This window comes from Miniopterus natalensis, chromosome 3 (assembly GCF_054644295.1).
Source record: "Miniopterus natalensis isolate mMinNat1 chromosome 3, mMinNat1.hap1, whole genome shotgun sequence".
NCBI classification, from domain to species: domain Eukaryota; kingdom Metazoa; phylum Chordata; class Mammalia; order Chiroptera; family Miniopteridae; genus Miniopterus; species Miniopterus natalensis.
Window position 1 is genome coordinate 54600617 of NC_142083.1, and position 12183 is coordinate 54612799.

The 12183-nt window shown below is 40.4% G+C and overlaps 1 protein-coding gene across 1 annotated transcript in view; it reads right to left on the reverse strand.

Moving 5' to 3' along the window:
* SLCO4C1 (solute carrier organic anion transporter family member 4C1) overlaps positions 1-9722 on the reverse strand; it is a 56353-nt gene extending 46631 nt beyond the window's left edge. Inside the window, exons 1-2 of the mRNA XM_016221971.2 lie at positions 9380-9722; positions 5157-5420 (exon numbers count right to left, since the gene is read on the reverse strand). Of these exons, the coding sequence (XP_016077457.2) occupies positions 5157-5420; positions 9380-9722 (607 nt within the window). The remainder of the gene's footprint in view (positions 1-5156; positions 5421-9379) is intronic.
* Positions 9723-12183: the final 2461 nt, after the last annotated feature.

Consider the following 12183-nt stretch of genomic DNA (forward strand, 5'->3'; position numbering starts at 1 on the left):
ATTATCCAAAAATTGGTCAATAAGGAAAAAGTACTTTCCTGGATTTAGTAATTACTTTCTACAACTCCTAAGTACAGTATTTACTAATGACTAATGAGACTCCCGCTCAAAGTCTGAGAGATAAAAGATTGATAAAAGATTATTTTGCTAACAAGATTAAATTAACACTCATCCAAAAGGAATTAAAAGATACTTGGATAAAAAGAAAATGCTACGTGGTAAAGATTTATTTATTAAGTTTTTTAAATATTTAAAAGTTTTATTAAAATGTTTTGTTACACTAATGTTATGTTTAAATACATCAAAGTGTCAAAAGGATTCACTTGAAAATGTTTTGTAACACTTTTATTTTTCAGGTTAACATGTCCTTAGAAGCATTTATTTCTCTTAATTTTAATTCTTCCCCTTTTTTTGTATCCAATAGCAACCACCAAAACTTCCCTTTGATAAATGCTTTTATCTTCATTCAAAGTTAGATAATCACATCTCACCCTTGTATCTCCATAAAAGCTCCCCTCAAAAAACATTTCCCACCCTGATTGATGTGGCTTAGTTGGTTGGAGCACCTCCCTGTACAGGGAAAGGTCGCGGGTTCAATTCTGGGTCAGGGCACATACCCAGGTTGGGGGTGCGATCTAAAGTCGGGCATGTACAGGAGGAAACCAATCGATAGTTCACTCTCACATTGATGTCTCTCTCTCCCCCGCCTTTCATTTCTTATCTCTCTAAAATCAATAAAAAGCATGTCCTCAGGTGAGGATTAAAAAAAATAAAATACTTTCCCAAACGTAAATTTGTTTTTTAAGAATAAAAAATTCAAGCTGTTTCCACACACACTTTTCTACCTTTTGCTAAGTCCTAGCCTCCTTTTGTGTTCTCACACCTGTAGAAATTATAATTCTTATCATACTTCATATTCTGTTTTCTTCTACTTACCAACTATACTACATGAATTTAATCTTTTACAGAGATTACAATATCCAAACTGAGCCCTGGCTTTGGTTTTCCTCAAATTTAAAAACAATGGCCACAAAAAAGCACACAGGGAATATGTTAATTCTTTCTGTATCAGTTTCAAATTAAATTACATGAATGATTTTAATTAATAAAAAAAAATTCTTAATGTTATGCTCTTTAGGCTATTTATGTTATGTCACCTAAGAAGATTATACATTCCCTTGCTTCTAATTTACCCACAGGAAGTTTTCAACTATTTTGTTTCCTTTTCTCACATAAATCTTTAGTTTTCTTCTACAGTGAATAATTCAGATTTTTGGTTATAGGATCCCATACTTACAAAAGTAAATTAATTCACTTGAGCAGACAAGTTATTATGTTTTAAAGAAAGCGCCAGCCCTGGCCGGGTGGCTCAGTTGACTGGAGTGTCATCCTGTTCACCAATAGGTTGCAGGTTTGATTCCTGGTCAGGCGCATATCGGAGGCAACTGATCAATGTTTTTCTCTCACATCGATGTTTCTCTCTCTCCCTTCCTTCCTCTCTCTAAAATCAATAAAAACATATCCTAGGGTGAGGATTAAAAATCATAATAAAGTACAGACCACTATAACTGGCTATTTGAAATTGGGAAAGAAATGGTTTAAATTCATAAAAATACCTAAATTATTCGATATAGTTAAAAAACCTATTATGAGTCATAAACAAAAATTTGGGAAACATTAAACAAAGCATAAAAACTAGTATTAGTTTTAGCTGTTATTGACCACCTATGAAATCACTAGTAAGTCACCTCTAGTCCTAAGGTTCTACAGTGTAAAAAAGGGGATTTATGCCCAGCTGGTGTGGCTCAGTCGGCAGCTGAGCATCGACCTACGATCCAGGAGATCCCGGTTCAATTCCTAGTCAGGACACATGCCGGGATTGCAGGCTCGATCCCCAGCAAGGGGCGTGCAGGGGGCAGCCGATCAATGGCTCTCATCATTGACGTTTTTATCTCTCTCTCTCCCTTCCTCTCTCTAAAATCAATAAAAATATATTTTTCAAAAAGGGGGGGATTTATGATTTCTAACATTCCTTATGTTTCTAAATGTCTGAGTTCCATTAGATATGTAATGCAATTTCAGTCTTGAGTTTTGTATGTTATATTGTAAACACCTGCACATACCCATAAACACACCACAATGATATTTCTATTGAAGAAAATTTTCAGGGAAAAAAGAATGTAAAAATTCAAAATAGCAACTAGGCATTTTCATATATTGACTGTGAGAGAGTAACTGCTATATTCCTTCCTAAAAGTCCGTGTGACATTATCTATGAAAAATTAGAATGAAGAAGCCCTTCAAACCCAGTATTTGCGTTTCTAGGAATGAAGACGAAAGCATAACTTGCACATTTACATAAACACCTAGGTCAGAGATATATATTACAACATTGGATATATAATATGCAGTTCAAACTTAAGTTACTGATTTTTACTCCCAATTCTGTTCTGCCTAGTTTTCCACAGTCTAGTAAATGGCCCCAGTTGGTCAAGGTAAATAGCAAGGAGTCATTACTCATTCCTCCTTTACAATCCATCCACTAGAAAGTCCTATCTCTTTTTCCCTTAAAACACACTGAAAATCAGTCACTCCTCTAGATCTCTTCTGCCACCAATCCCAACCACATCTGTCACACCAGGACTACAATAAAAACCTCCTGAGTGATTTCCTCCCACTTAATCCTGTTCCTCAGGTCAACAGAAGCCAAAACGATCATTTTAAAGATCATGTTCTTCCTGTGTAATCCTCTCTCACACTTTCCATTGCACTTAAAGGAAAATCTAATGCCTCATGCCTCTACCTGCCTCTCCAAGCTCATCTCAGGCCACGTTCTCCCCTGGTTTGACCATGCTAGGTAACACTGACAATCCTAAAACCTACCAAGAACTCTTTCCTGCTTCAAGGCCCTTGATCATGTTTTCTTCATCCTGGAGAGCATCTTTCAAGGCTGGCTCCTCACCCAGTTATTATCTAAATAGCCTTCCCTTTGCCACATATTTTCCCTTTTGTACACTATTACTTCATACTATCTGTTCCTTTCATACACTCTCCTCAATCTTGTTGTTTTTATGGTTCTTCACACTAGTACATAACATCCAGATGCAATTAACTATTTCACTGCCATTTTCCCAGCAATATGTGTAGTTCATATCAATATTTATTATATGACAGACTAACACAAGGACAACATGAGTTTTTGCCACAGATAAGCTATTATTTAAATTAAGAGTCTTAATTTAGAGTAAAAATTTTACAGATCAGCCAATACCTCTATTTAATGTACTTCAGCTAAAATAAGAAAAGTATCAATACGAATTTGGTGAAAATTTACACAGTATACAATAACGTACTAAAAGCTTATGATCTGGCTTCAGCAATCTTCTTGGCTTCAGCTCTGGCCAAACACACATCTTAATTTGTGACCATTTCCCTATGGGAAATATAAATTGTTCAGATTGGCCGTAACTCAAGGTGCACATGGCAAGAGATGAAGCTAAGAAGATTGCTGAAGACAGATCAGGCTTTTGTACTAGAATAAATGATCATGTTTTAGAGAGTCAGAGGTTTGTTATCAAAGTTTGTATACCATATGAACAGGTAGGGCATCTGGTCAACTACAAGAGTGAGAGATTAGATTCAGTACAAACGTTACCTCCTGCATGCTATAACATAGTAGCATTTTTGCTATCACAGAATCAGTATCATGTTTCTTGTGTGACAGACTAAAATTTAGAGTGTCCTTTACTGTTAAAGGTTTCAAAGGTGTTATACTAAGGCCTGTGTGACTTGTTCCTAAAACTACCCCAGTGAAATTATGTGAAATTGGCTTTATGAAATCTTGTCCAATCTTAGATAACGTACCAGACTCAAAATAAGTATTCTTTCCACTGATAACACATTCACCTTATCTCATTCATAACAAACTATATCACATTTGAAAAACATACTCTATTGGTCCATATGCTTGCACATTCTATTTTTATTTCCAAATGAGGGATGCTTACGTAATAAGTGTACTCCTAAAATCATGCTGCATAATATATAATTTGTGCCTGGCCGGGTGTTGCTCAGCAGTTGAGCACTGACCTAGGACCCAGGAGATCGCGGTTTGATTCTGGGTCAAGGCACATGCCCGGGCTGCGGGCTCTATTCCGTTGGGGGCGTGCAGGAGGCAGCCAATCAACGACTCTCATCATTGATGTTTCTATCCCTCTTTCTCCCTCCCTTCCCTTCTCTGCAATCAATATATATATAATTTGTTACTGAAAACATTTTGCTATTTGTTATCATTCTATAATTGGGAAATTGGTCTTGGGAAATAACACTTTAATATTAATTGTCAATATTAATCCTCCCAAATATAACAACCTTAACTTTTAAAAAATAATGCCTATATTGTAGCAGGCCCCAATTCTCCTTTCTTTTTACTCTAAGCCTTTTCTTCACTTACCTAGACCCTAAAATCTTCTGATTTGGTAGCCCTCTGATTTTATTCTATATTTACTATTAAAATTCCAGGAAGAACAATAGAAATGTTAAGGTCAACTTTCATTAGCTCATTCCTCTGGTACTATCCTAATTGTTTTCCCATTAAAAATTATTCTTTGAGAAAAAAGAAAGTATAAAAACAATCAAATTTCTTTTTTGACCCTCTAAATAAAGCTTCTTCATCTAACTGGAGCAACCCATTAGATGACTCCTGAAGTTCTGGGCCTTTGGAGAGTCATAAGTCCTTCAGTCCTTTGGAAAAGCTTCAGTCCTATAAATTTCACCTCTCTTTATCTCAAATCAGGAATCAACAAGTCCAGGTACAGAGCTACAAGCACAGCAAATAAAACCGCAAAGGGAAAAACTATGGATCTTAGAACTCCAGCGAGTCATAACCTCAAAGCAAAACAGGTTATCACTCTTTGAGGAGGACTGTGTATAATATGGGGAATGAGTATCAGAGGATTGAAAATTTGGACCCACTGAAGTGATGGCTATTGCACAATCTCTCTCTGTAATCTACACACCATTCCCATCACAACAAAGCAGTGAGCAGTGGAAGGCACCTTACCCTACTTACCCGTACAACTGAGTTGCAATATATAGTTAATGACCTAGTTTCATACTACTTCTTGAAGTAGAACAAAAACACAACAGAAACCTACCTTCAAAAGGGGACCCCAATTGGTATTTTCCACTAAAAAATTTTGGCAGTGAAAAGACAAGTGCTCCCAGTCCAATCATAAAGGATGCAAATGCAAGCCATCTTGGTTTGTGTCCTCTCTCGCCAACGTATGAAACAAATAAAGACAACAAACAGAATGCTATATCATAGCTTGATGATATCAGGCCGGTCAGGGAACTCTTCATTTCATAGCGCTTCTCAATAGTGGAAATGCTAATATTTACTAGGCCATTTACCACAATACCTAAAAGAGAAAAGAAAAAAAAAGTATGGGCATTATTACAACTTTACCATATAGATTACGATTATTAGCACAATGTACTAAAGTTTGGTTGTTCATTTTTTTTTAATGTACCAATTTTTGACAGATTCAAAGTTTCAATGGTAGGTAACCCCAAACATACTTCCTTACAAAATCAGTTTGCTTTTAAATTGTACACTTGTGAATTTCCAGGTGTTAAATAAAATTGATGCTTACCACATCCTAAATTGTAGCTAACTTTGTTTTTCTTTAAATGACAATCAAAAAGTCAGACTGGTAAAATCTCAGAGGACAGTTTGCCAGTTTCCAAGTGTAGCATACTTTCACCACCCTCACTTAGGAGAGTACAAAAAGTACAGCAGATTCCAGAGGTCATCTGAGTAATGCTCAATCACTTCCCAAGTTATTCAGTCCTTAAACATATTTATATATAACAAGAGATCCTTGACTTAGTCTTTGAAAGTTGAAATTGAGCTCTCAAGTCTCTTTTTTCTTCTAACACTCCTATAGACATTAAAGTTAAACATCCTGGAGCAAAAGTAAACATAAATCAAGAGTATTATGTCAACCTGTAAGATGCTAAATCATAGGCAAAGTAAAAGAAAAAACTTACACTTCATCTGCTTATTATAACTATAATGGAGGAATATAATGTAAACAAGGAAAGACTGAAAATCCAATTTTGACTGACAACAAAAATAGCCTGTCCAAATATCGATTAAATTTACAGTTTAAACATTAATATAAATTAAGAAGAAAAGTCATCTGGTCAAATTACAAAGTTTTTAATTTTCTCTCTTAAGAAAATATCATCACTTGTTTTCATTTATTTATTAATAGAATGAGTGCACACAAGCCATGATCTCTATAATATTTTTAAATTTTGCTTTCTCAAGAAAATTGATATAACAAGTTTTAAAAGTCCTGCCTGGCAGGTATGGCTCAGGAGCTGATCATCAACCTATGATCCAGGAGATCTCAGTCTGATTCCCAGTCAGGGCACATGCCTGGGTTGCAGGCTCAATCCCCAGTGAGGGGCATGCCGGAGGCAGATCAATGACTCCCTCATCATCGATGTTTAATCTCTCTCTCCCTCTCCCTTCCTCTCTGATTTATAAATCAATAACGATATTTTTAAAATATAAAATAAAATTAAAAATAAAAGTCCTAATATACTTTTATGCCAGTTTAATGAGTCTAGAAGTCAATTACAGTTCCTAAGATTTCAATGTAAAATAAAGTATCCAAAGTACCTAGGAATGACATATGTATAAGGAAATACGGTTATGTGAGAATATGAAAATTTCCTTATCCAAAAATCAACTTCCCAACATATTTGCTTTAGTGATTAAAAAGTCAGTCATTAGAACTCTTTGCCTTTATGGTAAAACTTTTCTGAAAAAGTAAATACATAAACTCTTGTGGAAGTATGGCACTTTAAGCCTATGAATCCCAATGTGAATTTATGCTACAGAAGTTCCAAGAACTCTGCTTAAAAAAAAGAAATTCCATGAAATACCGCATATTATGTCTCACTATTTTAAATACTTGAAAATAGGAGGCATGTTAGGAAATTAAGTTCTAAGAGAAATCCTGTTTATCTCAATGAGAAATCCTGTTAACACAATGAGAAATGTTGGGTTACGTAAATTTACCTGACAAATTTTAGGGTTCCCCCTTCACAATTAAACACTTATTAATATATGATGGAAATAGTCTTCCCACGGATCATGTCTGAGAAACATGGTAATAAATTGGGGACCTCCGGGTAGATGTAGCTCCAGGCTAAACATTTTTTAAGATTGCCAATTATATTTGATAACCATTTTTAAAATATGTTGTATTAAATGTAACATGATGTCTTCTGGAATAATATAGAAATTTCAGAATACATTTTTTAAGATAAAACACAAGAATTTATTTACTTGTGTCCAACTGTTACAGAATAGTAAGAAGCTAGGAAAATTCCAGGACAAGTGGAAATTAAGAAAGATAACTAAACAGCAGTTTCCAGCCACCTAGTAAATCCTATCTTCCCCAAACCAAGGATTCTTAAAAGTAAATGGCTTGCATTTCTCCCCCCCAACAAGAGGGTAAATGGCTTAAATCACCCTACTCAGGGAAACAGATTAAAAAAATATAATTAGTGCCATTTGCCAACCACACCCAAGGACAGACTAGGTAAGAGAATAAATCTCATTTTGGTATATTAGCATAAAGCTAATGAATATTCTATTGATTTCCCCCTAAGACTTCCCCTAAAAGCCCAGCGTTTAAAACCCCTGAAAAAAACCCAAGCTCTCTCCCCAGGGAGCACTCCCCTGCCATTCCCTTCCCCCTCTCCTTTCCCTACAGCCTAAACTCCAAGGGACCCCACCATACTTGCAACCAATGGAGCACCAGGCAGCAGAGTCTCCTCCTGGGCTAATCCCTTTGCACTTGTCTCCAAGGCCCCCTTCTCTCTGGCTTCCCAGTGAGCAAAGTAGCCTCGCCTAGGCTCCTGTTACTTCTTCCATGCCCTTCCTTGATTCACTGTCCTAAGTAAATAAATTCTTGCTTTCTTTTCTACCCTTTGTCTTTTGATTGAAATCTTTCATTCAAGGAGACAAGAAAAGAGGTCTCCTCATCTCGCTGGTAACACAACTTCTTTGAATTCTCCAATCCGTTGACACTGAGATGCTGGGAAATCAGATTTTGAACAACTGAGATCAAGAAATTGACTAAGATGAAGATATTGAGAGAAGGTGAACTTTAGTGGGGACAAGAAAGGTGGGAAGGGAAGTAACTCTTTAGGACGGAAACTACCTCTAGAAGATGATCAGCAGTCCGACTTGCAATCAACACTGAGCACCTAACTTGTGCAAAGCAAGGGACATGATGTTCCTTTGAGACAGGAACAGAAATAAGAACAGGAAGGATATATTTGTATTTAGTCTGTTAATCTTAGAAAAGAGCAATTCCCAATCCTTCCCACGATGTTTCTTGCATGGCATTTCTTTCGATCAAGTCCTTGCTTGCCTCCTTGCAAAATATTTTAAAACTATAACTTAAGTGACAAAACCTATGTACATATTATTAAATTCTAATTAACCTTCAACATGTCCTTTACCATGTCCTCCGCCTCAGCGTCTACCTCTCCTCAATTTGTCACGTTAGTTGGTGTAATTACCCAATTCTTTCATCCCCTGCTTTAGACGCACCACCAGCAGCTTCTACCTTCACTAAGCCACTGTCTTCCACCCACCACTCACTCCTCCAAACCAAGCTTAGACAGCGAACTCCTGAGGCTATAACCCTGGACTCGACCGTAACTCCCAAGAGACTGTAGAAGAAATCCTTGAATAAAACGGATACTGCATAACTCCCGGTGTTTGGAAGACCACATCCTTCAGCAGCGCCCGAAGCCTCCGCTAACTCCCTGGGACAGCCCCGAGCCCCCGTTCAGCGCAAACCCAGGGTACTCGCACGGCGCGAAGGCTCAGTAGCTAACCGCACTGCACAAATTCAACAAGCTTCCCCTTTCACAACCGCCCTCCCCTCACCTGCAAGTTTCTAAATCCTTCCGTTCCAGAAACTGTAAAAAAATCCCTTCCATTGGAGGTGTGGCGAATGCACGCTTTTGTCATGTAGAATAGATCCCCCAGGGCAACCACCCCAAGGGGAGGCTCCGGTAATTTCAGTCTCCCCGGGAGGCATCGAGTCCGCGAAACTGAGGTAGGACACCGAGGAGAAAAGGCTGTGTGGCGAGTTTTAAATCGTTCCTGCGATAAAGGAGAAGCTATAATGTGGAAGTCTGAACCTGGCTGGTTAATGCGGGTTTGCGCGCTCGCCAGCCCGCGGCGGGGCCGCCTAGGGGGCGCGTGGACCACCTGGCTCCCCGCGCACCTGCCCTTCCCCCGACCCCCGCGCCGCCCCGCCCCGCCCTCGCCCCCGGGCCCTACCTTGGGTGAGGGCCAAGAGGCAGTAGTGGACCAGAAAGCCCTGGGGCGTGTTGCAGAGCTGGAAACACCGGGGCTGGAAGTTCCCCCACCCGCAGGGCCCCTCGAACTCCGACCGCGACTCCGGCCCCGACGGCTCTCGGGAGCCAGGGGGGGCTGCTGCAGGCAGAGGCGGCTCCCGTGACTTCGGGGGCGCCGGGGGCTCGTGCGGCAGCGAATTCTCCGGGGGGGTGTTGACGGACGAGACGGACACCTCGACGAGAGAGGGCGATGCAGAGAAACGGCGCGGGGCGTCCGGGCTGGAGTTCAGGAAAGCCGGGTTCTCAATGCCCTTCACCCGCTTCATGGTCCGGGTGGGTCCTCCCGACTCCAGCGCGTCCGAGCAGCCGAAAAGCCCAGGTCGCGCTCTGGCTCCTCCCCCGGGCAGGTGGCAGCGCCCCCGTGCGGGGAGACGCCCGCCTCCCGCCTCCCGCCTCCCGCCTCCCCCAGGGCTCTGGACGCGCAGCCGCTGGGCGCTCCGTCCGCGCGCCCGCCGGCCCGGCGGCGGAGTTGGCGTTCGCGCAGCTCACCTGTCGCCGCCGGCGCCAACCGGAAGGCGCGGCGTGGGCGTGGGCCGGGCGTGGGCGTGGGCCGCCGCCCCAGGTGCGCCCCGCCCGCCGCTCTCCCTCGCGGAGCCCGGGGCTGGGAACCGGGCGGAGGCCGGGGGTCTCGATGACCCTGAAGCGCCCCCGCGGCGCCGGCGGGAGAGCTGCAAACAGCTGCGTCGGAGGCCGCTCGGAAAACACCCCTCGGGTTTCTTCCTTAGTTGCTCCCGAGCCGGGCTGTGCCGGGACCTGAAGCCTCCCGCAGCCACGGTGCAGCACCTGGGATTCCACGAACGTCGTGGTAAGACTGACCTGTCACCCTCCTTGAGAAAGGAAGCCCTGCCCGCCTGCTCCCCATCACGACAGGGCTGCCTTTTTTGTTTTACTTCCCCAAAGCTGAAGGAATAAAAATTAAACGTTAAAAGCATGTACATGATATTCTTTCTGCAGTATGTTGCAGATCAACAGTGTTAATCAGGTACATAATTTCTACCGGTGGAACAAATAAGAAAAACACTTTGAAGAACTGAACGCCATTATACCATCGTAGTTACAATTCATTCATTCGTGGAAAGATTTATTTCCTGGGTGCCGGACACTGTTGGAGGCTCTGGAGGTACACGTGTGCATGGAAACTGACAATTACCCCTCGCCTTACGGTGCTTGCATTCTAGTAAGAGACGGATAAGTAATGAGTATACAGTGCATTTCACTGTGGTAAGTGCTGTGGGGAAAACAGAGCAAGGGCAGGCTAGAAAGTGTGTGTGTTAGAGAAGGGGAGGAACGCATTTTAAACTGGGTAGTGAGGGAAGGCCTCACTGCGGTGTCTTTCCAGCTAAGGCCTGAAGGAGGCAAGGAAGAGAGAGCCTGGTATGTTGGAGAAATAGTGGCTGGGGTGGAATGAGATCGTTGGAGAAAAGTAGGAATTGAGGGCAGGTGAAGGAGTGCAGGTGGGGTGGAGGAGAAGTGTTTGGGGCCACACCTTGTAGGCCATTATAGGACTTTAGCTTTTATTGTGAGTGAAATAGGAAAATTTGGAACCAAGGAGTGACGTGATGCTGACACGATTCGGTTTTCAAAGGATCTGTTCTCGCTCCCCTTCAAAAGATAAGACTAATCTATTTCAAAGTAATATGTTTTAAGCAACAATGTTTTTAAAGCTATATATCAAGATCTCAGAATATTTCTTTCCCTAAATTAAATGTTTATTCCAATGAGGAACATCATAAAACATACATATTTTCTTTTTGCTGGGTACTCAGGGCTACATATACAAAATTGTTATGCTTCATAAGACTGTAGGGTGTTAAGGAACCTACTTCCTCAGATCTAATTACTGATTATAAAATATCTCAAAACAGGTCTCAGATGTTAGTGGGTACTATACTGCTATATTATATTGTTTTCAATGCACTACTACTATTATTCATATATAAGGCCCCTTTTATTAGAAGTTAGAGTACTTCACTACATATTAATTAATCATGCTATCAAGTTCTAGAGAGAATTTTCAAGTCTTGCTATCTTCACTTAACATCTGGCTGATGCCTGCCCAAGAAGCCACTTCTACATTCAATGCTAAGACCCCAGGAAGAGCAATGATTTGGTAACATATGATGGTCATATCTAGTGTAGCCTTTAATCCAGAGAAGAGAATATGGTGATAGAAAGGTTCCCTCTCCTCCTAAAATATGATGTTTTTTATTTCTTCTAACTATAGGCACTAGGCTCAATTAAGATGGCTTTCAGGAATGTTTTTCAAACACTATTACTTCTTAATGAAATAAGCTACAATTCAGAAGAAAGAAAACGCAGTGCATGGCACAAAGTATAAGTAGCATTTTGTGAAAATTCAGTTTCAATTCTTTATTTGCTAAGTTGAGGGATTAAGATTTTAAAAATATATCTTACTTTGAACGACATACATCCTGTTTCTTGTTCCCTCACAGTCAAAAAAGGTCTAGACTGACAACATAGAGAAAGAGTAGAAATAGGAAATAACTTTATTTTTACATTTTTAATTAAATTTATTGGGGTGACATTGGTTTTGAAATAACATTTTTCAATGTATGCAATATATCCCATTATTAATCCTTATAAGAGCAGTAGTAGCTATTATTACCTTGTTTTACATATTAAAGAGCAGATTAGTAACTTACCCAAGGTCATATACCTAAGAAAAGGCCTGCCCCTTTTTTCCATTGACCTTTAGAGAGAGTAGAA